The sequence below is a fragment of the Apteryx mantelli genome, chromosome 8, assembly GCF_036417845.1.
Source record: "Apteryx mantelli isolate bAptMan1 chromosome 8, bAptMan1.hap1, whole genome shotgun sequence".
Taxonomy (NCBI): domain Eukaryota; kingdom Metazoa; phylum Chordata; class Aves; order Apterygiformes; family Apterygidae; genus Apteryx; species Apteryx mantelli.
In genome coordinates this window covers 42754544-42782395 of record NC_089985.1, presented here as the reverse complement: position 1 = coordinate 42782395, position 27852 = coordinate 42754544, and the positions used below count along the sequence as shown (strand labels likewise).

Here is a 27852-nt window from a genome sequence, read left to right as displayed (position 1 = left end):
CTTTCCAGTAGAAAAATGAAGTTCATCTCTTAAGACAATCATAGTTTTTTGATTTTGTTTTAAGAAATGGAGGGAAAACAACATGTTTAGCAACAAAGCTGTAAAGAACAAAAAATATGTGGACAATTGCTGTACTTCTGTGGGGTGAATGGTGATTTTTAATGGAATTTTTGCAATTGCAAAATGGGAGTCTGCTTTTTTTTCTAACTAAACTAGGGGTGTGGCAGAAAATTCCAGTCTCAGGTTCTTTGGCTGTAAGCATATGCAAGTCAGGTACACTTATAAGACACCATAACAAACAAGAATTTGTAGATTATTCTATTTCTAAACAAAGAAAATAACTTCCATGGCTTTTTATTTCATGTCTTTTACTTTGTTGTGTGCTGTGGCAGGGGTTTTTGCAACCTCAGTATTTTATTGCTATGTACAGTTAACTTTCTCTCTGCATATTTCTGTTGGTGAAACTTGTTATTTCTTAGGGTTTTTGAGTTAAATCATTTTGATAGCATTATTTAATAGCGTGATATATTTAGTTATTCTGGTATCTAACATTTCATGTTTAGATGCTCTTCACTGTCCTCAAGGTTTTGTATCCCACTTCACTACTATTCTTGCTTTGTCAGTCAGCTAGTGCGTATGAGTATTTTACCTCTAGGTGTTTGATTGTACACTAATGCAGGATGTTTTATCTACTTGAGAGTAATAATTTTGTCTACCAGCTGATTGACTTAATTCATTAATACAGTCACAGATCTACTACCTGCAAATTCGCTGCAATCCTGTTCTTGGTTTTGTTGTGCTGACTTCTTTTGCTCCATCATTTTAAGTGGAAATGAATACCCTGACACCAGCATAGAGTTTTTTTTTTTTTTTTTTTTTTTTTTTTTTTTTTTTTTTTTTTTTTTTTTTTTTTTAAGTCTCTCATTTACCTGTATGTGATGTGGTGAGCTGCAGACAGTTGTCAGTGTGCCTTCTGTACTGGGAAAAGCCAGGCCTGGGCTCATCATCTCTGGCTGTCATGTTTTCCATTGATAGTGCACTAATTTTTCTTCTCCCCCAGTACAATAGCTTGTGGATTTCTCAGTGATATGGTACTTTGTATTTGAATTTCACTAATAAGCATCTTTACACTTCTCTGCTAATACATCAGGATCCATCACTGATTCCTGTGCTTCTAGTATGCCATGACTTCTGGGAATGTTGCATAAATAAACACACTATTACTTTTGTAATGGAGATGTTATTTCAAGCTGTTAAGACTAATTACTAACAAATAATGAAATTAGGACATCAATTCCCAGATTTTGCTCTGGGTGAGCCCACCTTTCATAAATCTTCTGCTTTGTTTACTGGAGAAGATAAAGTACTGCTGGCATTTGTTAGAGCTACTCATTCTTCTGCCTTTCCATTTTCTAGAAGCAGCAACATCAGTTCTAGGACTTTAATTAAAGCCCTGAAATTATGTCCTAGACTATTTCAGATGATGATTATTACATTGATTAAATCAGTTTGTTTCTTGTTAATCCTTCAGTCTCAAACATTTGAACCCTGCACTGTCCTACAGTAAGTAAAATATCTCTTTGCCTATATGCCAAATAATTTTATTACCACTTACAGCTTACCATTTCCATTGTTGTCTCTGAGTTAATCTTGGCTAGATTTAGCTCATCCATTGACATATTAGAGATTACCATTTATGCAGCAAGTTCATCCTCTGTTGTGGCATTTTCCCAAAACACTAGGCATGAAAGTCAGTAATTCCTACTTAGAGCCACACAGGTTAAGTGAATTCTGAATTTGAATATCCCTTTACATTTAACTTCATAAATCTATGAAAAAAAGAAGATATGTCAATACACAAATGAATGCAATGATATACTGATGGTTGGTTACTTTTATAAGTAATCAACATGAAAATGAGGTCCCACTGCTGTTTTTTTACCTGGCAATTCTTTGGATATGTAGGCTGAGAATATGAAGTAGCAGGAGATGATACAGCAGTATTGATACTGCTGCTATAATATAGATTGTTGTGCCATGTTGTGGGTTTCAATAATTTTAAATACATGTTAAAAAATTGAAGATTTAAGAAAAGCATGACAAGGATGATTCAAGGTCTGAAAAAGATGCTTTACAATTACGCATTTAAAGATAAAGGTGAAGAGGTGATGCGATCATTACCAACTGGCAGCTACATGGGAAAGATTTCTAATGGTGTCATTATTCAATCAAAGGCATACCAAGAGCTAATGGCAGAAGCAGACAAAGTTGCCCTAAAAATTTCTGAAAATATTTGACATTTCTCACAGGAATAACCTATCTAAGGGCATCTGATATTGTCATATATGTTTTATTTATTTTTTAAAAATCAAGATCGAATTTCTTTTTAAGCAAGCCTAGTTTCCCATGACTTTGCTTTTCAGAATTGAATTCTTGATTTGTAAGAAAACGATAAGCTCATGTTGCAGTTTTTCAAGTGGAAGCACTAATAGAGTCTCTGGTTACTTAATTTCATGATGCTGGTAGAAACATGTTATCATTTAGACCTTTGTCTTTATGTCAGTGCAATTGAAATAAGCCAACCAGTTTCAAAGCAGTTCATGGTAGATAGACATACAAATAAAAACATTTCTGGTGACATAAGCTCACTTTCTTAAGAAACCAGGTTAAAGAATATGCTGCAGCGTAAACTGGTTTATGCTGGATACGTAACATTTTCAGGAGCTGTGGTCAGGCAAAATTGTTTTACTCACGTTTCAGTCTGAAAAAATAATAATTTAAAAAATTATATGCAAATCAACAGAGATTTTTCACTTTTAGGACAGTAACATCTGACTCATCTTCTAAAGTTTCTCTAATTCTGAATTATTAAAAACTGTGCAAGTGAGTGTTTCATTGGCAGGTTTTATGGCAATGATCTTTCAGTTTTGTTTGAATACGTAGTAATGATTATCTTGAAATGATGTTGAAAAATTTTTGTTCAAAATTTAGCCTTTTGAATAGATTGATGTAGCTATAGCAACTTTAGTAGTAGTCTCCATATACTAGAACAAAATTTGTACCCACACTGTAGAATACCTACATTGTTAGGATATACTTTTTTGATGAAATAACACTTTTTGTAAGTCTACCGTACATTAGCAGATTGTGATTCATTTCTTGAGGTTATTTCAATTTATTTGACAGATACAGCATCTTTTTAGCATGCTGCGCTGGGGATGGAGTGTGAATATTCAAATATGGGCCATGCTGCTTGCTTAGGATTGGTTAGATAAATCATGATTTGTGTGTAGTTGTTTGTTTGTGGCTTTGTTTGTTCTACATTAGTCTCTTCTCATACAAATTCTTTAGTATTCAGAGGGATAGTTGGTCTCCGATTAATGTGACCATGAAATTTCATTTCCTTTCTTGATCATAAGCATGGCCAAAGTTGAGTTTATTTTCGCTGTCTTATTCATGTGTTTTTTTAATAATGTCATAACACTAGTCATCTTATTGAATCCAAATGGAGCAGGTGCATTTTCACTTAACAACGCTGTGAGAAGCAGAAATTGATTTTTCAGAAAAGTGATCAACATTTCTGATGCTTGTTTTATATCCACAGCTCCACAAAAGTTCTGAAACCCCTGTTGTTAGTCAGAAGAAATGTCTGATATGCAAATAGTTTCCTGTAGACTCCAACAGGGTTGTGATTCAAGCATCAGTTATGAATCTGCTATAAGGCATTTCTTTGTACCATCTCTGAGATTTACAAAGTCACTATCCAGAGATTCCTCAGGTTTTTAATCCTAATACCTGGGGAGAAAACACACAATCTGCACAGACTTCCAATGTGATATTTTATTAACAAGATTAAATGAGTAAGATAAATTATACATGTAAATCAAACGGAGAACAAAGTGCGATAGTATGAAATCAGCACATTAATCAGTTTATCAAATTGGTTTATTTGATATGATATGATCAATGATCTTCATGTTCTTTCATGTATTGCATGACAAAAAAATTGCTTCTCCTTTCCCCACTTAAAAACCCAAAACATTTCATATCATATCTCTTTCTGTTGTGAATAAGGCCAGAACATTAGTGGAAACCTACTTGATTTTAGGAAGGTTTGATTTTTCCCAACAAAGCATTTTACAAGAAAGCTATGCCGAAAGCTGGTGAGATAAAGCTAATGTGGAATGTGTTCATGATGGTTCAGAAATTCCTATTCAATGCAGCTACAGATGGTTGCTGTCAAAATGGCATGATCTACCAAGTGCTACGCCTTGGGTAAACCTAGCTTGGATTGGGTGCTAGTCTGAATTTTAGAAACATGGAACAATGTCGGTTGGAAGGAACCTTTGCAGGGCATCTAATCCAACCCGTTGCTCAGAGCAGGGCCAGATTTGAAGTTTGATCAGGTTACTCACTATTATGGAGTTACAGTGGTTTCAGTGATAGAATAAGGTGTGCTCAAATGACACCAAACTGGCAGGAACAATAAGCACTGTAGACCAATTAGAGATCTTCCAAAAGATACCAACAAGAGTGATTGGGGGTGGGTATGAGTATAGTTTGGAAGAACTTGGTTTTGGTTTGATTAGTCTAAATAATTAAGGAATAATGCTTTTAGATGAGCAATTTGGATGTGACAAGGTGTCATATTTGCATACACGACTGATGTGTACTCTTTATGGTGCTTTAAAAAGAAAAACAAGAGATCCCATAATACTACACTGTAGATGATTACTTCCCAAGAAAAGCATGTCATTTATACTCTGGGCAGAAAGAACAATCTTTTTTTGTTCAAAAGGAAGATTCTCTTCCTCAGCAAATAGGGAGTAGTGTTAGTCCCCAAACCTAGGAGACTGCAGTAACTTATGAATGATTATTGCGATACCGATAGCAGCTTTTTGCCCTGCTATCAGGTCCACAACAGGGGTTTTCATCATCAGGCAACAAATGGAGATAGTGTCCTAACTTTTCCGATCCCTCCTGCTTTGCATATGCAATCTCTATCCTTCCATCCTGTGAGGCATATGAGCTTAAAGAGCTTTTCTCCCAAGGTGTAAACATTTCTGTGTGATGTCAGAAAATATGTAGGCAAAATATTCCCTGATGAGTGAAGGAAATCCTAACATGGAAGAATGATCTCAGCTGTTTCACAGATAGTCCAAACTTCTTAAGTTTTGATATATAGCACATCCTGTCTTGTCCAAGTTGCAAACTCTGTAATCGTGAGGGATCCCAATACAAGTTATTGTACAATATGAGTATCTTGGCTAGGAAATGTGATTTTAAAATCTGATGGTTTTGGTAGTGACTATTCTGTACAACTCCAGTCTGAAAGTTAAGTTTGGAATACCATGCATTTATATAATCCATAGGTTTTCAAAACACATCATTGGAGTTAATTACACAGAATGGCCTGATAAGTTACATGTGAAAGCCCCATAATCTTTGTCAGTATCCATCCTTTCTTAGAATAACTTACTGGAGGTCTTAAAGCTACCTTCTATTAACCAGTAAGGAAACTTGAAAGACAAAATATTTTTGCACTTCCCAAATACTAAAAAGTACTTAGCATTACATCATCCTATTAAAGTAAGTGTCTTGACTTATTTTGAGCACAGAGATTTGCAAATTATTGCACCACAAGCTCCAGATTTCCTTCCTCTGCTCCACTTTCACATACAACAATGAAGATACTTACTCCCTAGAGAACAGTAGCCACAAGAAGACATATTTTAGGTAAGGGAGTATGCTTGTGTTTTGTCACTTGCCTTTTTTTCTTAAATGTATTTAAAGTTAACTCTTTGGACAGTGAATTCCATTCTTTACCTTTGTGATTCAAAGAGTTCCAGTGGATTCAAAAAGCTACTTTATATGCTTATTTGGAGTATATTTCTTTTTAGAGTTCTTCAGTATGAAGCTTTTTCTGGATGTTTTCAAACTGCACTCATTTGTATATCTTAAAATAGGAAAATGTAGGCTGATCACAAGTTGACAGTATTATCTATGTATTTGGCATCAATATTAGTGAGCTTCTGTCATTTGGCAATTATTTCCATAGTATACCATATGGTAAAGAAAATGTTTTCATTCACCCACATATGACTAATGTTTTATTGATAGCCTTGTACTGTGTGCAATCTTATCCCACAATGGGTTGGTTAAGCTTGAAAATCGAGAACCCAAAGACGCGTGTGCACTTCTGTCAAGCAGAAGAGTCTAGATTTCAGAATGAATGTCTTGTGTAACTGTAGAATTTCCATGCACCTCTTGGGTTAAGGTAGCTGATTTTACAAGGCGCTAGTTCAGTACTGCTCTTCCTGCTGTCTCTGTGGAGCCTGAAGAAGAAATTGCTCAACCTTTTATTCTGCGCTGCTGAGTCTCCATGCTTGCATGTTGGAAATGACTTATACCTCATGGCTTTCAGTGTATATTACTGCACGTGTAGCATGTCTTTCCTTCCATTGTGATGGGGGGAACACAGCGCAAGTCAAATCTTCTTAGACATGAGAAAACCCAGAGAAGTGATACGAATGCCTCATGTCTGAGAGGGGTATAATTGGAGCTTGCGTTTCAAAACCAGGCAACCATGCATTCATCCTCTCTTTTGAGTATTCACTGTTACATGCATTCTCTGTCTAATGTGGGCTAGGCTTGTTCTGCAGCCGTGTTATGTCAAATCTATGGAAATTAGAGTCCGTATGTTCTGGTGCTCATAGAGCTACTTGTGTTAAAGCTCATAGATGCTAGCTCAGAAGATAGTGCATCAGGATTCTTCTAATTTTTGAAGTACGGGAAATAATTTGTAGAGTATTTCACTAAGCAATTCTGTACATAGTCACTTAATAGATTATGCAGAAAATGGAAAATGCATATTATGGAGATTTCAATGTTCGCTTTCAATCCTTTGTCAAAAACATGCTACTGCCATGGATTCTGAAGTTATCTGTGAAAGAGATGCTCATTTAAAAGGAAATTTGAGTGGATTTCAGTACTTTACAAGATCAATTTTTTGTATTTAATATTTAAAAATATTTTTACATTTTTAATATCAAAATATCAAAATATATATTTGAAAGGAGACATACAAAAATTGTGTTGTGTCAGTGTTTTCTGAGCTTTATCCCTTTTCCCACTTCCTACCCTGTCCCCCAATGAAATTTTTAGGCAATGTATTTTGTGAAGCCTTTTTAACTTCGTAGCTGATGGTCCAGTGGAATCATTCCAGATGAGCTCTTTAACAGCAGTTCTGCAGAAACATCAGAAATCACTTATTCAAAATCTAAAGCTGACGAATTATTTGGGTACCATATGTACCCAAAATTTTAGGCAATCTGAGACCTTTCTTAAGAATGTTGAGCAATGGCTGAATGCTTCTTGGAAGAATTTGCACTATAGCATAATAACATAATGTTGTCCATACTTATGTGATGCTTTACACTGGGAGGAAAAGGGGGGAAGCAGATATATTAGGAATGTCACCTGAGAATAGGACACTGGACTTTTCCTGAGCTAATAGAAATTATTACTGTGTGTTTTTTTTCCTTAAAGATTTTCATTAGAATTTGAAAATTAGTTTTGCATCATGGAATGCCTTATTCATTACTGATAAGTTTTTACTGCTCTTCAGCCATTGTGAAGATGTTTCAAAATTCCAAAACATTTGTGAATTTTGACACAAAATTTGACTCTAACTGAAAAGATAGATATGTGAGGTTTTTTTCCAGTATAAAATGTCTGTCATCTGTTTAAGTGAAAACAAAAATTTTTGTTATTGGGGCAGTGCCACTTCATGACAATACTCAGGTGGGCATTCAGACACTCTGGATGGTGCTAATCTAAGTCTAATCTAAGTGCTAATCTAAGGGTATTTTGGAAGAGACTGAAGCAAAGTAGACATTTCAGTTGGCAACTAGATGGAAATACTTGAACACTTTCAGAAATATGTATCTCAAAAGCAAACAAATGTGTATATGGAAACTACACCCAAAGTCTAAGAATTTCTCCCAAAGTCTAAGAAATAACACTGACGATCACATAAACACATTCATAAACATTCTGTCTCAAGTGCTGGAAAACCTAATTAGTACATGATTTGGCAAATGTTGTCTGACCAGCTGTAATAGAAATATTTTGCATGTCTGTTACATTAGGACCCAAATTTCACTTTAGACTACAAGTTTCCAAGATAAGACACTGATCTGATGGATCTGAACTCTCTCAGTCATTGCAACAAGCATTCTGGGAAAAGAGAGGAAGATGAAATACTCTTCTTAGCAGCTGAATGGAAGTCATGTGAAGGAGATGGCTGTTTAATTGAATGCAACCTTGGAAGGGAGAAGCGTGGGGAAAATTGATAGAAAGGTCTTCAGGACCCATTTAAGTAGGATAGATTTTGGTGTGTTTGTCATTTCTGCATCTGGTATAATAAACCTTTTTAGTGAAAATTTCTGCATGCTTTAATTTTTTGTACTACTGCTGTTGTAACAAGGGTATATTGATGTGTCTATGCATCTAGGTAACTATTTGTGGTCAGGTTGAGCCGACTCATTTTTCAGACCAAATTTCCTGTACGCACAGGATGTGGATCTCAGCTTGGAACTCCAATAACTTGAAAAGGAGGCAGATGGTTTGATGATGCTATCTGAAAAGTAGGAGATCCTTGAATCAAAAATTGGCATTGTTTGAGAATACTTACACTTTTCGTTGAATCCTGAGTGTCCTCTTTCAGCAGTTCTTGAGAGGGGAAAAAAGATGATGGAAATTTGGTAATTGGCTTGGAATCCTGAGGCTGGGCAACAGAAAACATTTGTTCACTGCAGTCCTGTTAAAGAGTTACTTCAGTAAGTTCTGCTGCCCACTTCCTTTTCAGCTTTACAGACAGCATGATTCTGTGCATTAAAACATTAGCCAGAGGAGTAGTGTGCCCAAGGAGTGAATGGGTTGGGTAGCAGAAAGCAAGCCTGACATACCTGAGCATGTGGATTGGGAAAATATAATCCTAGGATCAGGAACAGAGCAATATTTTATGTTTGGCTGTAAGATAAATTGATTGGCTTCCCAGTATTCCAGTTGGCAGAGAATGCACCAGTTGCTCATAATTTCCTAAGGAACTCCTTTGTTAATAATTATGCAGAAGACAGAAAATGTCTGTTGAAGCTGAGATACTGCCACAGGTGAAATATTGGTGAAGAAATTCTGACCAATAACACTGGGCTACTGAGGTACTTCTGGAAAAAAGCACTCTGAGGATATGGTGTTTAGAGGCGTGTTTTGACACTACTGACAAAAGAATTTGGTGCATGATGGTAAAAATGATATCCAAAAGCTACACAGACATGACAAATTTACTGTAAGTGTATTTGGATTGTCAAGTTTTGCAGCTGCTAAGCTTTAATAGCACTAATGGCAGGGAGGATACAGGTCTAGAAAGGTTCTAAAGGAAATTGTTGAATATATTTGAATGTGGGATGGTAATAGTGAGAGATGTGGGATGGCTCCTCTTGCTATAAACAACTGTTTGTTAGTGTAACCAACTGAGACTTACAGTTGGAATCTGTCCTGTTGAGAAATCCATTTCTAAATACATGGTGTTTCCTCAGAAACTAGTTATTTGGAAATATTTCCTGGCAGTATTTCATGATACTAGATATTCAACTTCTGCTTGCAGAAAGTTTCTACAGTCTTGATCCCAGTAGATGGGTATTGCATAGTAAGGACAACTGAAAGTTGCATATATGCTAGCACAAAGAATTGTCTTGCTATGGAGTATGTATTTAACATTTGAAAAGTTGTTACTGTATTATAGTGATAATACTGATAGTGAGTTGTCCATACCCAAAATCTGTAAGCCAATCTCTCTCTGTCTCACAGCTGAGAAACTATAGCATCTTGTCAAGGAAACTGGTATCACGTGCCCCAAGACTAGATAGAAGAAGAATTGCCTTTTGGGTACACTAGAATTTCTTTTGGTGGCTGGGAAGATCTAATGCAATGGGACAGAATAAAGAAGGGTAAAGCATACAGAAGAAAGAATGCTTCCTGTACAGGAAGTGCATACCAGGCATATGGAGAGCAGGAAAAAATGGTGTACCAGAAGATGTACTGTGTAGCAGCTGGTGAAAGCAAAAATCCTGCATGAGAACTAGTACACATTGTATCATGGACTGGCAACTTAGAGCTGCAGAACTCATATGAATAACTAATTAGAGCATCGTGTTGGCCAGATATGCGTGAACTAGTGTGAGAATGTTTCTAAATCATGCAGTTCATGTTATATAACAATGCACTGCTTATGCAATTTCTCGCAAACTGACTAGAGGGATTCCTGTAAGAGATTAGGACTGATCAGAGAGAAGTAAGATTTTTGTGCTATTATGCAAGTTAGACTAGAAATTGTGTGTTAGGGTAAACAAACGAAGCAAACAAAATTCCTAAATTGGTGGCATTTTGTAGCAAGTTGAAAACCAAATATTGGGGTGGCTAATCATGTATCCGGAGATGACTGGATTATTTCTTTGGAAATTCCTCAAGGGAGGAAGAAGCTTCTGTGTGGAGCTGTTAGTGTGAATTTCAGCAATACTGTCTTAAAGCAGTTTTTGGCTAGCTAGCTTTTGACAAAGTGGTAAATTCTTATTAACTCTTAAGGGAGGACGTATCACGGAGGTGTATGAGGGAGCAGTTTCTGGTTAGGTGCGACATACCACTACATTGTGAAAGCAGGAAAAAGGTGGGCTCGACTCTGCGAGGGATCGGGCATGGTGGACAGCTCTGTGCAAGAGGGAGGCAGCGCACTCGGGCTCCAGTTGACAGACAAGGAGGAGCCATGTTTTCTGAATCTGTGTGCTGCAAGCAGGTGTAACTAAAGGCAAAATACTGAAGTTTGCGAGTGCGGTGTGGGGTTGCACTTTGATGCCGTGCATTGCCACTGTCAGAGGGGCTGGGGGGCTGTCGCTGACCCGAGCGAGGGGGATGGCAGCTCTGCGAGGAAACTGGGCCGCTGTCTGGGCCCAGCGTTAGCAGCGGGGTGGGAGGAGGAGAGGCAGCGGTGTACCGCACGCTCCAGGAAGGGCCGTGCCCCGCCGGGCGCTGGCCGACGCCTCCCGTCGGTGGGCGCCAGCGGCGGCCCTCGGCGCCCGGGCTGCGACCGGCGCCTCCGACCCCGCCGCGCGAGCGGCAGGCGCAGCGCCCCCGGCCGCCGGGAGCGCCCCGGCCGTGCCCGCTGCCCGCGCCGCTCGCCGGCCGCGGCCCGGGCCCTGCGGTCCTGCGGAGGCTGCGCGAGGGCGGGCCGCGGCGGCCGCGCTCCCGCCGCCCCGGGGGTCCCTCGGCCCGGCCGCTAGCCCTCGGGGAGGGCGGCGCGGCGGCTCGCGGCGGCGGCCGGGCGGGCGGCGCGGGCCGCGGCTGCCGGGCGGCCTCCGGGCCGCGGCGGGCGCGCGCGCGGAGCGCTCCGCCGGGCGCCGCGGCGGTGCGCGGAGTCCCCTCCTTCCCGCGCCTTCCCCGCTCCGCCGCCAGTCGCCAGGACGAGTTGCTAAGGAAACGGCTGCGTGGCAACGGGCTCCCAGCCTGGGGGCCGTCTGCCGCCGCGGAGCCTGACGCCGCCGCGGCGCGCAGAGCCGGGCGCGCTGCCCTCCTCGCTAGATGGTGCGGCAGCCACCCGAGAGGAGGCACGCTCCGGGCTCGGCCGCCGACCGCGGGCAGCAGCGAGGGCCGCCGCCGGGGGCAGCGCTCGGCCGCCACCGCCGCCGCCGCCTGGCTGAGGGGGAGCGCGGAGCGGGAGCGGGAGCGCAGCGGGCGCGGCATGGACATGATGCTGCTGGTGCAGGGCGCTTGCTGCTCCAACCAGTGGCTGGCGGCGGTGCTCCTCAGCCTGTGCTGCCTGCTGCCCTCCTGCCTGCCCGGCGGGCAGAGCGCCGACTTCCCCGGGGCGGCCGTGGACAACCTGGTCGTCAGGAAGGGGGACACGGCGGTGCTTAGGTAGGAGACCGAGCCGCTTCCGCGCCGGGGCGGGCGGGGGCGCGCACCGCGGGCGGGCGGGCGGCGGGGCCGGGGCGCAGGCGGCCGCGGGGAGGCCGCGGGGTGCCCGGCCCCCGCCGCGTCCCGACCCCCCCGCCGGCTCCCGGCCATCTCCTCTGCCCGCGTTCATTTCCCGTGGAAACAAGTTTGCGGCTCCTGGCGAAGCGCGGTTCCCGCGCGCCGCTCCGCGCCCCGCAGCCCGGCAGTGAGCCGTGCATCCCCGCTGTCCCCGAAGCTAGCGGGGCAGCCGGACAAGTATTTCCCTTCGGAAAAAAAGGGGCAGGTTGATGCTCGTCTGCGCTCAGACTTCAGCAATTCCTCGTAAACTGCCCCTGGCAGATGTGGGAAACATCTATTGCGGTGTTCATAGTCACGGTTCAGGTCAGCAGAGAGAAGTTGGTTCACTTGTATCACCTAAAATATGCTTTATGTCTCTCTCTTTGAACATTAGCGGCAGATATCTTCATATAACGACCGATCAGTGTATCTGTAGTTTAGTTCGCTGGGTGTGGTATGTGTTTAGTTTTTTACTAGGGTAATCTTTAAGGAGTTCTGATATGTGATGGAAGTAATTTCCAATTTTAAGTGGTTTATATTTAGTAAAACATAGTTTAAAACCACAAGCTGATACATTTATAAATTCCATGATAACGATCAGTGGTGAATTTATGTTTGAAGGCAGTAACAGAAAGCAGGCATATTGTTAACAGAGGAATTCTTAACGTTTTGCAATAACAATTATATGGCTGCAAAAGGTATATACTTGTTTTTTGAATAATAACTTTGTTTATAGAAGTTTGGAAATCGGTGTTGCTTGATAAAATGATGTAGTTTTTGGCTTGCAGCACGGGTTACAGCGTCTGTAATCCAAACATCACTGTCAGGATATTGCTCAGCTGCAATATGGTACTAAACATTGCACAGTTATAAATATTTGTGTTGTTATTTTTTGCATATTTATTTTTTGATGATTAACCTTGAAAAGCTAGCTTTACGCCATTAGGAGATTACATGCCTACCAAAGCTCCGTTATTACTTCTCTTAATGAAGCTTGCATTCCGTATGGTTACAGTATCTTTTTCAGTCCAGTTGACTGGAGTGAAATTTGTTTACCAGTAGTAGGACACCGCACTTAATCTACTTGAATCCTTCTTTTTGATTTCAACTCATTAATCCCCTGGCTTGATTTTAATTTTTTCAATTTTAACTTTTTATTCATATACTGCACTTCTGTCATGATACTGGATGTTGCTATAGTTTAAGAAAAATACATTTTCTGCAGTAGGCTGAACCTGCTTTTGTGTGACAAATCTCTAATTTAATAGGGAGTAGTTTTAAGCTACATAGTATCTGGCTGTATTATCTTTCTTTAGAGTGTCACTCACTTAGGTCCACAGATTATAAAGTTTTAGCCATATGCATTTTTAACGATTCTAAAATCTGCTGTAAAATTATTACATAAAGTATTTTCAATAGAAATTTGGAATTGTTTTAGAGCAGGTCAGCTTGCTTCTGGTGTAGTAGCTGTTGCAAATACAGTAGATGTCTATGTAGGGCAGCTGACAAATATTTTTCATGTATACCTTAGTTGTACTCTGTATTTTCACATGTCCTAAAGTCCTCATGCTTTCTGTCTATAGAATTGGAGAATCAAAGGAAATATAATAACAAAATGTATCTCATTTGCAGTGGTTCAGATTTAAAGATTGCACAGAAGGTAACTTGGTGAGTTGGGAGACAGTTCAAGACAGATCTTCAGCCAGTGCTGAGTGTTACAAAGACATGGTGTGTGTGTGTGTGTGTGTGTGTGTGTATTTACATATATACACACATTTAGAACCACCTTAATCAGAAATTATACAAATACTCTAAAGGTTACCTCTTAGTAGATTTCAGCTATAGAGTAGCTAGAATACATTCAGTTTTCTGGGCCTAAAATTATGTTTGGAACTCAGTGTCTCTGCAGCTGGGTAGGTTACATAAAGGAAATTCGAGTTTTAAGATTAAAAGATTACTTTTTGCTCACAACTGAGGAAGTGTATCTGTTTTGGAAAAAGGTGCTGTTAAAGAGAATGTAAACATCATTACTTAACTGCAGAACGAAGCAATTACATGTTGAAATAACGTGTTGTATCTCTTTTCATTCTTCTGTCTCTGTGATGTAAATGATTAACTCTTGTTTTTCATTTTTTTCCACCCTCTTTGTGGGCTTTCTTTCAAATAAGAGTATGTTTTGTTTTCAGCTAATAAAATGATTTGAAAGGGGAAATGTAGGATCACTATAGGAAAACATTTTCAAAAGAGTATACAGAAGATAGGTAGAGCTGTTTATCTTGAATCTCCTGGTGCAAATCTTCACTGCTCCTCCTGAAATTTTCCTCACTTGATATTCCTTTCATATATATTTGAAAATACGTATATCTTAAATATTGTAAGCTGACAATTTTAAGTACAAATTCCAGTGAGCTGGATAAAGCAGTTACTTGGGCATTAGAGAAAGGAGTTCTTTCTTTGAGCTCTGTAGACCTCTATATTTAGATCTTCTCAATCACTGTACATGGCAGCATTCAAAGTTGGCTGTGTACAGTAGCGCCCTGCCTCTTTGTGCAAGATGGCCATCAATTCCTTTCTGTTGGCACACTTTGATTCCCTCCGTAACACCAGACTTCCCCAATTTTCTCTCTTCTCCAGGAATGAGGTTTTCAAAAAGTTTACTCATTACTTTGCTTGTTAAAATCAGAAAACACTGTGCTTAAAGCATTTAGCGTTTTTTAATAATAAAAGATAGATTGTGGGGGTCATTCACATAACTGAATCAGCATTTTCTAGGCTGAAAGAAGATTATGCTGGTTTGTGATGCATGTGCATGTTTACTTGTATGTGAATGACTGGGCATTGAAGGCACTTCACAAGTGCTTACTCTTAACACATCCCTGCTCTAGCTTTTAGGAGCGTGACACTGGTTTTCAGTGGTTTTGCTTAGCTGTTTAGCTTAATTGCACATAGATGAACATTTTGTAGTCTCCAGTGAGTGTGAATAAATGGAATTACCTGTGTTGCAAGTAAAATTTATTCTCAGTTCAAGTCTTCTTTTGAGCCAAGATTTTACTGAAGAAAATGAATAGTATATTTCAATGAACAACATGACAGGCAGAGTACCCGAGTTCCAGTCTCAATTGTCATATTAAGTTTTCACCCTCTTTATTAAAAAATGAGGACTAAAGTCTTCTCTAAGTGCTGAGGTTTTCAAATAAAAGCCTCTTAAGTGTTAACATGATGTAAAATAAATAGTGTGGATTCCTTTTTTCAAATAGTTAATTCATATTAGAGTGTATTTAATCAGTTTTGCATCAAACACACATGTAGTATTTTTCTAATACTATGCTGTGAAGCAAAGCTCTTAATATTACTCCCTGTAGAGTGTGTTTGAATTGGCTGTATGTTTTACAAGGCCTTCCCATTTTGCAGTTACCACATTCTTTTGAGATAAATACATTTCCAGTTTATACAACCTGAAGCATGCTGTGGTTGGGCCTATTCTTGATATTCTTTGGATGACATGGCCTACATAGTATTAAAATACCTCTAATCATAGCCAACAATTGTCAACTTTTACAAAATGAATGGTGCACAGCACTTTTAATCTGTAAATGTACTTGTCTAATAAATAGTTTGAAAAAATGTTAAAGGGTACAAATATATTGTTTAACACACATTTTTTGGAAACAATCTTACACTTTTTTTAAAGAAAAACTCTCATTAACCAAGATGTTCTTTCTGATGATGAGTCATTTCTGGGTTCTCAGTAATTAAAAAATTACTCTTTTTGATTTTCTTCAATCAGTGGTTGATCCATGCTGATCCTACAGTATTTGTATCACTTTTTATTGAAGTTATAAGAAATTATATCACTATTGCAGTTATTTTGTATGAGAAAATTTTAGAAAGAAATGTTTTCTAGAGTATAAAATCTCCTACATTTTTCCTACATTTTTTCTAGATTTTCCCAGGTAATCAGTAAGATTTAATGAGAACTCATGAGGGAGGAGAGAAGAAAATATAAAAGTATTTATTTAAAAAAATAGATTGCTAAATTGCTAAAAATACAGGAAACTCTATTTTCAGAACTGTAGTGCTTTAGTAACTCCTTAAAGACATTGTATAAACAGAGCAATCAGCATAGGTTTGCAATGTACCTGTAACATTTTGACAACAGAAGTGGCACTGCTAGAACACGAACATTTTAAGAAAGGTAACAAATTAAAACCAATTCATTAAGTTAAGATTATCGTAACTGTGGGGAACAAACGTGGATAATCTGTTTCTTTTCTTTCCCGTCTCCTGAGTGGTGCTTATACTCGAGGATTTGTTGTTCTGGGAGTAAGAAAGCCACCCTCCCTGTGGCCAGCTGCTGCTCTCTCCCCTTCCCTCTGCTCGTGCTGTTGGGTGGAGCAAGGAGGGCAGCTGGAGAGCTGATAATCAGGCTGGTAACGAGGCTATTCTACCCAGGAGAAGTAAAAGAGAATTTCTCTTTGAATTTCTATAATGATGGTAGTCTAGTCTATGGCTGTTTTCTTGGATATATAAAGGCAAGAGGGCCACGTACATAAAATAGTTTGTTTCTTAACAGTCCCTACACACCTATTCTGTGATTTGTGAACAAAATCCCCTTGAAATATCTCAATGTACAGATCTGAAGGTGATCAGTATGGCTTTCTCTAGCAAACAGTCTTTTTTCCTGCATGTTACCTTTTTATAGTTTATGAATAACAACAGCTAATATACCTGATAGTATTTTTATATTGTGTGTAATCACAGTAAATTAAGTTTTAGAACTTACCACATTTTAAAAATAAGTGAAAGATTCTTTCCTGCTGTGTGATTATGGAATAATTAATGAAATGTATGCCCTAGAATACATAAAATAACTTGATGTGCAATTTTCACTGCAAAGAGTTAAATATCTAACTGGGATCTTTTGGATCAAGATTCCCAAAGGGTGCGAGTGAGGAGTAGCAGTGATGAAAGCTGTAAAACAGATAATTCACTTCAGTTATGGTTGTAGTTAAGTGCCTGAGCCTTGTTTAGGCTGCAGCCTCTAGCAGTACTTTCTCCTAGCACTACTGCTATAGCACCACTGGGAATTACAGGTGGAAAACTCTTTCTTTCTCAGTGCATGGTGCTAAGTTTGTTGTGCAAGTGAAGTGTTTCTTTGTTTTCCTATCTAATGTGTAGTAGTCAGTTCAAGTGGGCATCAGTTCTTGTCAGACCTGGCTGAGATAAATTCTAGGCCAGTTTTGTTAACAGGTAGATTAAACTCCATCCTCATTGTTTCTGACAACAGTAGTCTCTCTGTGACCATCCCATGTGAATTTTGTCTGAGATGACAGAGCAGCCAACAGTCATCTGAGAAGAATAATTACTGAAGAATTTTTTTTCCTGATCACAGATTGGAGGGTTATGGACATTTTTATTTTGTTTTCTAAATTTGAATTTTTTACATGTAGGCTTCCTTCTTTTTTTGCCACCTTTGAGAGTTTTAGGTCCGTATGGTGTGGGGTCATACTCTCCCCTGCCTAGGAGATTTGAGGTAATCCTTAAACATTTCATATGAGCTAGCAGGTAACACAAAATGGACAACGACTTGGGCTTACATGCATGCCAAATAGTTGCAGATAAATACTGTGTAGGAGTACATTAAACAGGCAGTGTAATAACAAGTTAACACACAATGATTTACTGGATCCAGCAGTGGCACATGGAGGCAATAAATATCCCCTCTGATATTTAACGACATAATCATGTTTGCAGAGGACAAGAAGAGGCACACTGAAGAAGATAACTGGGGAGTTCTAGGCTAACGGGATGACAAGCTTTGCCTTCTAGCCAGAGATTGCTGGTATGAGGATGTGTTTTGTAGTCGTGAGGCAGCAACTGTGTGTCTCAGGCCTGGGTCCTCTGTTTCTCACTCAAAATTTTTCCATTTTCTCCATAACTGGTATCTCTGCATTTCTTGCTGGTATTAAAAGGTTTAGCTACATAGTGGACAAATGATTTGAAACTCTATCAATTTCTTTTGGTGGCTGCTTTTACAGTTAATTAACTTATCTGTTTTCAGAAGTTTTCCCACTGGTGGAACAAGTTGTCAGCCAAGGTATGGGAGGAGCAACTCTTGGCTTCTTTAGTATCTCTCAGTGTCTTTGTTTAGAACAGCTGCTGCTTGAGCCTGAAATCTGCAAATATAAATCCAGCAAGCCTGACTTCCTCCTCCTCCGAGAGGTACCAAGCATTTTCACTGTAATACCTCCTGGGGTGGCACACAATACTTCAAAGCAGGGAATTAGAGGAATGCTATTCCTTGTACAGTACTAATGACTTTTTATTTCACTGTGGCTCCCTTGAGCTTCATAGAGATCACAGTTCTCACCGTTTGTTGCAAAAGACTTTCCTGGATTCTTGTCGTCTTTTTTGCTTGTATCAGAAAGCTAAATGCTCTCTGCTTTTCACTGTTGTTCTCCTTACAGCTCAAGGAGGAAACGTCCAGCTAACATTTTTCTAAACTAGATTCCCTTAGGGATGCCAAATGCAGCTCTTCATGTTAGGTATGGCCTAAGATAACCGAAAGGAGGAGTCCTAATATTTGGTATCACCAAATATCTGGACTAGCTCTTCTTTTCTTACATAAGGTTCAGGTCCTTTACTTAAAGTGAGTTCTTCACGTGTTGGCTCTTCTTTGAGAAATCAATGAGAAATTATGTACTAGACAGGAGTGTGAAGCCCTGTATAAAGAAGTCATCAAAGTAAATGAAATAAATTCTAGCAAAAAGAATTTAATCAATTTACCATCAACACCTCTTAACTCCCTCCTGAAGTTGTGTCCAGGGGTGAAGTGTTGCAGCAATATAGCATAGGCTTTTTAAAACAAGGGGTTTGCAGTTTTCTGTTTGTTAAAATACACTTTTAGGAGTGGTAATCTCTGTCAAGATCACTGGTGTCTGTACTCTTTATCACCTTTATCATGATTTTGACTGCTTCAGGCAGTTGTTACCAGGACACTGTTTTTGTTTTTCCCTTCTTTCTTGTTCTATCAATATTGATCATATTGGCTCTATTGGAAACACTGAGTCCCTGAAATCAGAGTCTAGGAGAGGAACAAATTCTATTTTGGCAAGAGAAGTTTGGCAGTGGCATCTTAATCCATGTCTTCCATTTCTCTGCCTTTGAAAACATGCTGTTTTTCAGATCTGACTTTCCCTTTCCCTGTAAAATACATCATTGCCATATCATTGCTCAGGGGATTTCGGTCCAAGTGAAATCTTGCTGGGACCATTTCTAGTTCCTGCTTTTAATTCTCCTGATTCCAGGCATTCAGGAATGAAATTACAGAATTATGGTTATCATCTTCTCTTTCTTCTGTGGGGCCTCCTTGTTGACACTTCTGGAGCTGTGAAACCATACAGATTCACATATAAATTGCCCTGAGAAACATCCAACTGTTCTTGTCAAAATCAACAGAAGTGCCGAAGTGGATTGAGAGCTTGTCTCATGCTGAATGTCAAGTAGTCTTTGACTCCTAAGCCATTCACATTCAGGTTCTCAAGGGGATTTAGATGCCTAATTCATATTTAAGTTGCTGAGGGGGGCTAGTCACTTTTGAGGTTTGGGACTTAATCACTTGCCACTTTTGCCTTTGTCACAGCTTGTCTTCCAACAAGAACTACACTTTAAGGCTAATAATCTTTGCCAAAGGAGCAAGAATGGTCAGGGAGAGTCACTGACACATCAGCCAACATTCCCAGTCCGTCATCATTCATATTACTGAGAATTCAGCCTTTAGAATGACAGTTTTGCAGTGTGAATAACAGCAGAATTTCAAGTGTATATAATGTATTTAGATTCTATGAGATGATAATATATATTCTAATGTTAGAGTCCCTATGATGCATATCCACAAACCAGTGTTGACTATAGTTGTGTGCATGCATGTATAAATGTAGGTACGTCTATATGGGGGATGAGAGGTGTAATAAATACAAAATATTTTCACTTTCCTTTGCATTACATTTTTAAAAGGTACATTGCTTGATTTTCACACTCTTTTCATATTCTTGTACAGTTCAAGCTCATACATTATTTTGCTATGAAATCTCTCTGATCTCTATGATCTCTGAAATATAATTGTATTATGTATTGACATACATGTGCTCACAACCCTGTAAAATTAAGATGTTGTTTAGGCAGGATTTTCACATTCCAAATCCCTGCCAGTTATTAAATAAGCACATTAGGGCACTTGCCTCTTGTCTGTGCAGTTAAAATAAATAATTTTAGAGTAAATTAAAATAATTTATCATTTTGAATGATCATGAATGTTTCAGATGTTATGTAGAGGAAATGGAACAAAATAAGGAATCGATAAGGAATGTAAAACAGAATTGCTTCCAAACAAGATGTGAGCTGTTCTACTGAGGGAGGGGAAAAGACTTAAATTACTTTCTTCTTGTCATCTTGCATAAGAGTTGATTGTAGCCTATATCCTAGAGAAATAAGTCTCAGAGGGTTCACACTGTCTTATTTCATAGGCCAGAGACATGCAGTATTGGCTTACCACTTTATCTCCTGGCCGAAATTTGACCCAGCAGATTTGCGCTGTGCTTGGAAACTGAAGTCTGTGCTGCAACAGGCTCTTAGAATGAAATTGGAGACATTTCTGCTCTTTTTTGAGACTTGCATAGATCTATGGGTACAGTAAGGTTTGCACTCGACTAATGAATTCAAATATGTACCAGATGTAGACTTACATGTCTACATCTATACTTTATGGCCAGACAGGGTCAGGGAACCCTATCAAGCACTGGCATGTTACAGTCTACGTTGTTTGATTCCCCTCCGCATGGTTTTGGCCCATACCAGCTACAGTTCTCTAAGTGCATTATAGTATTTTAATATTGTGGGTCGTTCTTTCAAAGACAGCATCATCCTCTTTCACCCCCTTCCATAATGAGACTGTCATTCTTCATAATAATGAAACTAGAAGAAAGAAATTTTATATGCAAAATTCTCATTACTGCCTAATAGCTTAGTGAGTCACAGCTCAAACAGTGAAAACTTTGTTTGTCCCTTGAAATACTGCTTTGGTGCAGGGAAAGGAACAGATGGGCCTGAGACTAAACAGCTTCCTCCTCCCCCTTGAACTGGAGAGGTTCAAATCAGCATTTAAGTGAAGGCAGGTATAGATTAATCAGGTTGGTCATAGTTTTGGATAAATTCAGTGAGATTTTGGATTTTGCTGGTGACAGTGGAGGCAATGAACCTCATATTTGATGATTTAAGATTTAAAAATCAATCAGATTACTGATCATAATCATCCACAGACTTTTGCTACCAGAGTTCTGGTCTTCTTTATTTAGCTTCATCTGTAAATCAAAATGATCTGGAAAGATAAGGTTGGAAGACAAACCTTTGACTTCCTTAGAGAATGCTAATCCTGATGAGGAACATGGGGATAAAATTTTGTTAACTAATCCTCTGTTAGGGCGCTGTCTGTTGGCAGAAGTATGGGATAGTCTTCTGAATTCTCTTCAGTTCTGTCTCTCTCTATTAGCCTTTGAAAACAGATGATCAGTACGGGCTCCTTGTACTTGCAAAAAAAGAAAGGCCCCATTTAAAAGCAGAGGAAATAACTTTACAAACTTGTAAAATTTCCATTTTCCCTGAATTCAACCAAGAGAGCAGTTCAAGGTTCATGCTAACTTGGTGGTATGCTTATTTAAGTTTCTAATCAATCAGGACACTCCCTCTTCTGCCTTTTGTCTGTAGTTTTGTCTCCGCCACCCTATTAGTGTGGTGTAGATATCCCAAGCGCTCACTACCAAGCTAGTCCTTGAACAGGAGCTCCATAGTTGGGTTAGTGTGACTCTTCACTGGAGCTCAGTAGCTCAGCTAGATAGCTGGACTGCTTAGTGTGGGTATGTGATCACGCTCACGCGCTATGTTGCTTTCAGAATGGGAGAAAATCTCTGTATGCGGCGTTGCATAGTACTGCATGAACACACTGTCGCTCTTGGAGCTAGCCGAGGTTGCTGTACTCTGTTATATTGTATGGGCATACCAAATACCACTCCGTTTTATTCTACTATATCAGAAACTTGAGCTTTTTTGTTACTATTTTTCAACTTATTATTATTTTTCAGCTCACCAGAAAAAAAATATTTCCTCCTCCTGCTGGATGCACAATTTTTTTCCCAACATTACAGCTGTCAGAGACCCCAAAACAAGCTGGATTCATTAGTGCACCTACATTTGCATGTAGATGGATATGCAAAATAGGCCCAATAAAATGTTCAACAGTCACAGTAGCATTTCTTGATACTTTTTCTATAGTAAGTTGCATGCACTTAACAGCACATGGAGCTAGTAAATGTGTGCAGCAGCTGTAACTGCAACTCTGTTTTTGCATGGTGTATTACTTATTAATCTGGTAGATATTTGATGATGGCTTTATAGTGAGCATGGTCCACCAGTTAGTTCAACATGTAATTAGGCTGGTTTAAGTGCTGGTGACGATTTTGCAGTTTCAGAGACTATACTTAGTTGGAAGAGGCTCATTCTGTGGGCACTTGAGTGGGTGTGGACATACATGCCAGTGTTGAAGGATTATGTCATCATGAACAGATAAAGTTCTGATTTTTACACCTGCAAAACTATTTCAAAAATAAAAGATGAACTGGAATATATCCTATTTTATAACAGAAAAACAGTCAATCTTTTTTAAAAGATTTTCCCTTGGCAACAGCAGACAATCTGGTGGTCAAACAGGCAAACAGCTATCGTTAGTCATGCATAATTAAAACAAAGAGTATCCAACTGCTGGCATTAACAGTTTTGTCTTGGAAAAATCTAATTAACATTCAACATTTCTTGCAGAAATCTCCAGTTGTTTTTGTCAGGCAAATTTCAATGTAAATGAAGGAAATATATACTTTCTGTAAAATATGCTGGATTTTTTCAATATTTATTTAAATATACAGGAATAAGATAGCTATCCAGTTGAGTACACTATCTGTGATATACCTGTTAAATTTACATAATGCAATTCTGTCAAAAATATGCAGGAACTTTATTCCCTCTAGAAAACATAGATATACATAATTTACAGCGCTGTTGTATGCCTTTGATATTTCACTGGGTTCGTGTTTAAAAAAAACATTTTTAAACTGTTGTCAGAGCAGAATATAACTCACCGTCATAGAATAGCACTTGAGAATAAAGTCCTCCCTTTCCAAGCACCTGATTTTTATTCAACTTTTATTCTGACTAAAGTAATCGTAGGGAAGGAAGTCCTTTGACTATAATGAACTTATATGGACTTGTATGGTTTTTGCCAATATGAGTGATCGAATTATCAAACTATTGTAAAATGTGTCTCCTACTGCACTTGAAAGCTTGTCTTTCATTAATAATGAATAAATGAAACTGTTAGGAGAATAAAAACCAAATAATATAAAATAATAAAACTCTAAACAATCCTTTTGAGGGTTGAAGGCTCTTTTTCCTCTAGAGATCTAACATGACCTCAGTTAGTTTATTGCATTCCATAGTGGGCAATGGTCAGTATTATAAAAACACTACATTGAAGAATGAGTTATCATTTTTACATTTAAAAATTGGTGATGTGTATGATGAAGATGCTTCATATGGGGCCAAAATGTAACAAAACATATTATTTTAAAAAGTTATTCTACACAGTCAAGGTAAAGATACAGGAATTACAGTAAAAAATGAGACACTAAAGGGCGTACTGCATAGTGAAAATATCTGTTTGTTTCATACAAGGTTCTCATACATTGAGTTATGGATAAACCAAGTTCTCTCCCACCTCAACACTCGTGTTGAGCAAAGATTCTGTCCCTAAGGTTTCAAGAAGTCCATTGTGCCACAGGAAGGAAATAGGAGAGGAGGAAGAGGTAAAACTAAGATTCTGATTATGTGAATCTTGTGGGAGAAAAATACACTCCCTTTTCAGTTTTACCCTTAACGTTCACTATTATTGATCTCAGTCTCCATTTATCACAAGAAGCTTGTGATTCAGTATGCAAAAAAAAAAATGTTTTACTGAACTGAGGTGAATTATATATTTATTATATTTATCTTAGAAATTTAGTAGTAATTTTTTCAGTAATAATTCTAGTATATAATATTCAAATTTTATTCTAAAATAATTCCAGTAATAATTTTTTTGGTCTTTAGTTCCATGTATGTTTTGCTTGTGCAAGAAAAGCTGAGCTAGTGTGTGTGGAGTGGGACCCTGAGGGGGAAGAGAGTGAGTGCAAGAGAGAAAAAAAGAGCAGGGGTGAGAGACGACTAAGGTCCTCTTTCCTGCTTGCTGCTTTTCTTCTATCTCCATGTTGTTCTTGGTAGATGGGGACACTCTTAAACTTCAAATGTGTTTTCATCTACAGTATAATCTTTTTGTCATGATTTGTTTGTTAAAGTATGTGAAATAATGAAAAGCTGTGCTAGGAGTTTAAGCTTCAAAATAATATGTGTGTGTGTGTGTATATATATATGTATGTGTGTGTGTGTATATATATGCACACACACACACATATGTTATAGAATTAGTGCTGGGTTTTATGTTAAAGCTGTTAATTTTATGTAGATGTTGATAATTTCTCTTACCATTTAAATTAAAATACATTTGTTACTTTAATATATTGACATGCATCACCAGCTGTATCTTCAGTGAATGTTCTGGAAAGTTGCTTCCTTCATTTTTAAAAAAATGTTTACATACTACATGTGGGAAAATGATTCCGATAGCAGCTATAGCTGTAGCAGTCACTAGGTTATGATGAGGGTAGATGTCATGTGAAAACAGGAATGTGTTGTGGAAGGGGTTACTTTGTGCTACTGTGAAACAAAAATTTTGTTAGAATAAATGAAGCCGTATTCTAAACCAGTTTTTCCTTTTTTTTTCCTTTCTCTTTCTTCTTAACTATGCTGTTTGCCTAGAATTTCCCTTCCAATTGTTTTTTCTACCATTATAAAGAAATACTACACATTCCAGTAGACTTTATATGTGGAAGAATCAGATTCATTGATACTGCTAAATATATTTAAAATCTGAGTAATCCAGTACAATGCTTGTGTGAAAGGTCTTTTTTAGCATGTTTTTTTTAGCATGTTGTAGTAACCTACCAGCTGAAATGCTGATAAAGCTAAGGCAGAGGTTTTACATCAGGTTCATTAGTTCCGGGTTTTAACAACACTGGTGAAAATTTGTGCAGAGACAGCATGTTAGATGGGACCAAAAGCACAAGATCCTCTCTAGAAGATGAACAGTCGCACTTATTTTCTGGATTTTGTAATTTGTTTAAGTCAGCAAAGTTTACTCACTTCTTTCAAAATAAAAGATCTGGTAATAAGCAAGAGCACTCTCAGGAAACTCAGGCAGTGTTTGCACTATTCATGTAAACCAGCCTAAAGGATAGTCGATCCAAAATAGTCAGTCCTGTTGCTTCACTTTCACCAGCACAGGTGCTTATCTGAGCTTGTGTTGAGCTAGTTCTGGGAACTGAAGTGGGAGGAACAATCTTCAAAACCAGTTTAAAGCTTTTTTAAACTCTGAACTGGCTCTGACAAAGCTAGACAGGTACCATTGCTCGAGTAAAAGGTGGGAGCATGAATGTTTGGAGGGAGAGGTACACTCCTTCTGATGGATCCGAGTGGTGGCTCGGCTGGGCTTGATGGTCAAACTACAAAAGAGAGCCCAAAAGGCTAACTTCTCAAAGCCATGGTGGTTGTGAGCATGTGCGGGAATATGGCCTAGCATATTGACTTCTAGGCCGTCGCTGAAATACTTCTTAGTTTTGGTGGTCTGGCAGAGTGAGGGTTTTCATTGTTGCGATATTGTACTTAGGTGCTGACATACTGCTACGGGGTACTTGAGTCCATTATTCATTTTGACATATATGCTCAAAATTTTAGCCTGGATTGTAAATGTTCATCAGACATATATTCAAAATGTGCATTGCATAAATTCATGAAACTGTCATTTAACCATTGTAGTTCCCTTTATCTTGGCTAGCCAATGTATTTATTGAATACACAACTTCTATTTGCAGAAGAGAAGACTGCTGGCCAGCTGGCACTGTGCTACGCTGGCTTTAAACAAAAAGTGTAGAGGGAGTTGGGCAGGAGGGGGAAGGGAGAAACAGTCTTGTTTGAGACATTCAGCTCAGTGATTGTTGTGTCAACACTTTATGATATTTCTGCATGCTATCATGCTAGTCTGAAAAGCACTTAGTAGTTATTAATTATCAGCTGGTGGGCACTCCTCTGCTGAAAGGTGAAAACCTATTTAAAATGTTTAGCGTATGCTCAGTGTAATAATTAAATGCAATTGCCAGCTACTAAGATGTACTACTGGGAGTATAGGTGTGAGGAACTAACTGGGACGAAGTATTCTGAGGAAATATGACTTCTGCAACATTTTTTTTGAATTGTGAAATGTCTGTTTACTAGTTTTTAATTATTTGAAAGAATTAATGGGGGAGAGGAGAACTTAACACATTATGTTTGCCAGTTCTTTGTGACTGTGATGCTACCCATTAAAAATGCTCAACGTGACATTGGAGCTCTAGACATAACCTTAGCTTTGGATGAATTATGGTGTCACTTAATTTTAAAATGGAGCTGTAAATGCATGATGGTAAAATGAAAATGTTAAATATTGAAGCCTGTGTTCTTCATAAGTGGTACATTGCAGACTTGGAATAAACACATCTTGTGTTGAATGTGACATGGTTCAAAATAAAGTATATATTATTACTGATGTAATTTATTATCAGATCAGATACTCTGTATTTAGATCAGACCCACATGATTGAAATATAATCTAATATTACATGTTATAGAACAACATGTCCTGTGCTGGTGGTGGGAAACTACTGTAATGCGCTGGTGAGTACTTGGGAGTTCCACTTGTGCCTCTTTAATGTGTATGCAGGGAATAAGGTCTGCATTAAGAAAAATATCGTGCTTGACTATGAGTGGAAATTGTGTTGTCACAGCTGTATACTGGGTTTTTAAGTCAAAGTACTGGGACCAGCCCCTTCCAGTAATAGTTAATGCCTCCACAGTTGATTTTCCTGCTTTTCTAGCTTTGGCTCTATGAACACTGACACTCTTCAGAGAGACTGTGTGTTTCCTCATGCATTTCTTTGCTGGTTGCCTGGCTCAGTGTCCATTACGCTGGTGGTTCCCAGCTAGTGAAATGGACTCGCAGGCTCTTCAGTGAGGCTTTAGAAAGTTACAGATAAAGCACACTGTGAAGCCCAAATTAATGGGCTGTACTGCACTGAAGACTCAGCAAGATGTGAAACTGCTAATTTTCTTCAAACTGGCTGTATAAAGGTCAGAAACTTCTTTCTGACACCAGAGGAGAGGAGGAGAATAACTTCCTTGCTACGACCTGTGGGAGTATGAAGGAGAATAGAGCAGAGGTTCAAAATCAGAATCACAGAATCACAAACAGAATCACAGAATCACAGAATCACTGAGGTTGGAAGGGACCTCTGGAGATCATCTAGTCCAACCCCCCTGCTCAAGCAGGGTCACCTAGAGCACATTGCACAGGATTGCATCCAGGCGCGTTTTGAATATCTCCAGAGAAGGAGACTCCACCACCTCTCGGGGCAACCTGTTCCAGTGCTCTGTCACCCTCACAGTGAAAAAGTTTTTCCTCATGTTCACATGGAAGTGTCTGTGTTTCAGTTTGTGCCCGTTGCCTCGTGTCCTGTCGCTGGGCACCACTGAAAAGAGTCTGGTCCCATCCTCTTG

At 38.9% G+C, this 27852-nt stretch overlaps 1 protein-coding gene across 2 annotated transcripts in view; it reads left to right on the top strand.

The window, feature by feature from the left end:
• Positions 1-11689: 11689 nt before the first annotated feature.
• The window catches only part of NEGR1 (neuronal growth regulator 1), a 311487-nt gene continuing 295324 nt past the window's right edge, over positions 11690-27852 (top strand). Inside the window, exon 1 of one of the 2 annotated variants that reach the window (XM_067301402.1) lies at positions 11690-11970. In XM_067301402.1, coding sequence (XP_067157503.1) covers positions 11795-11970 — 176 coding nt within the window. In that variant the 5' untranslated portion in view covers positions 11690-11794. The remainder of the gene's footprint in view (positions 11971-27852) is intronic. The other variant, XM_067301403.1, reaches the window with a different exon arrangement.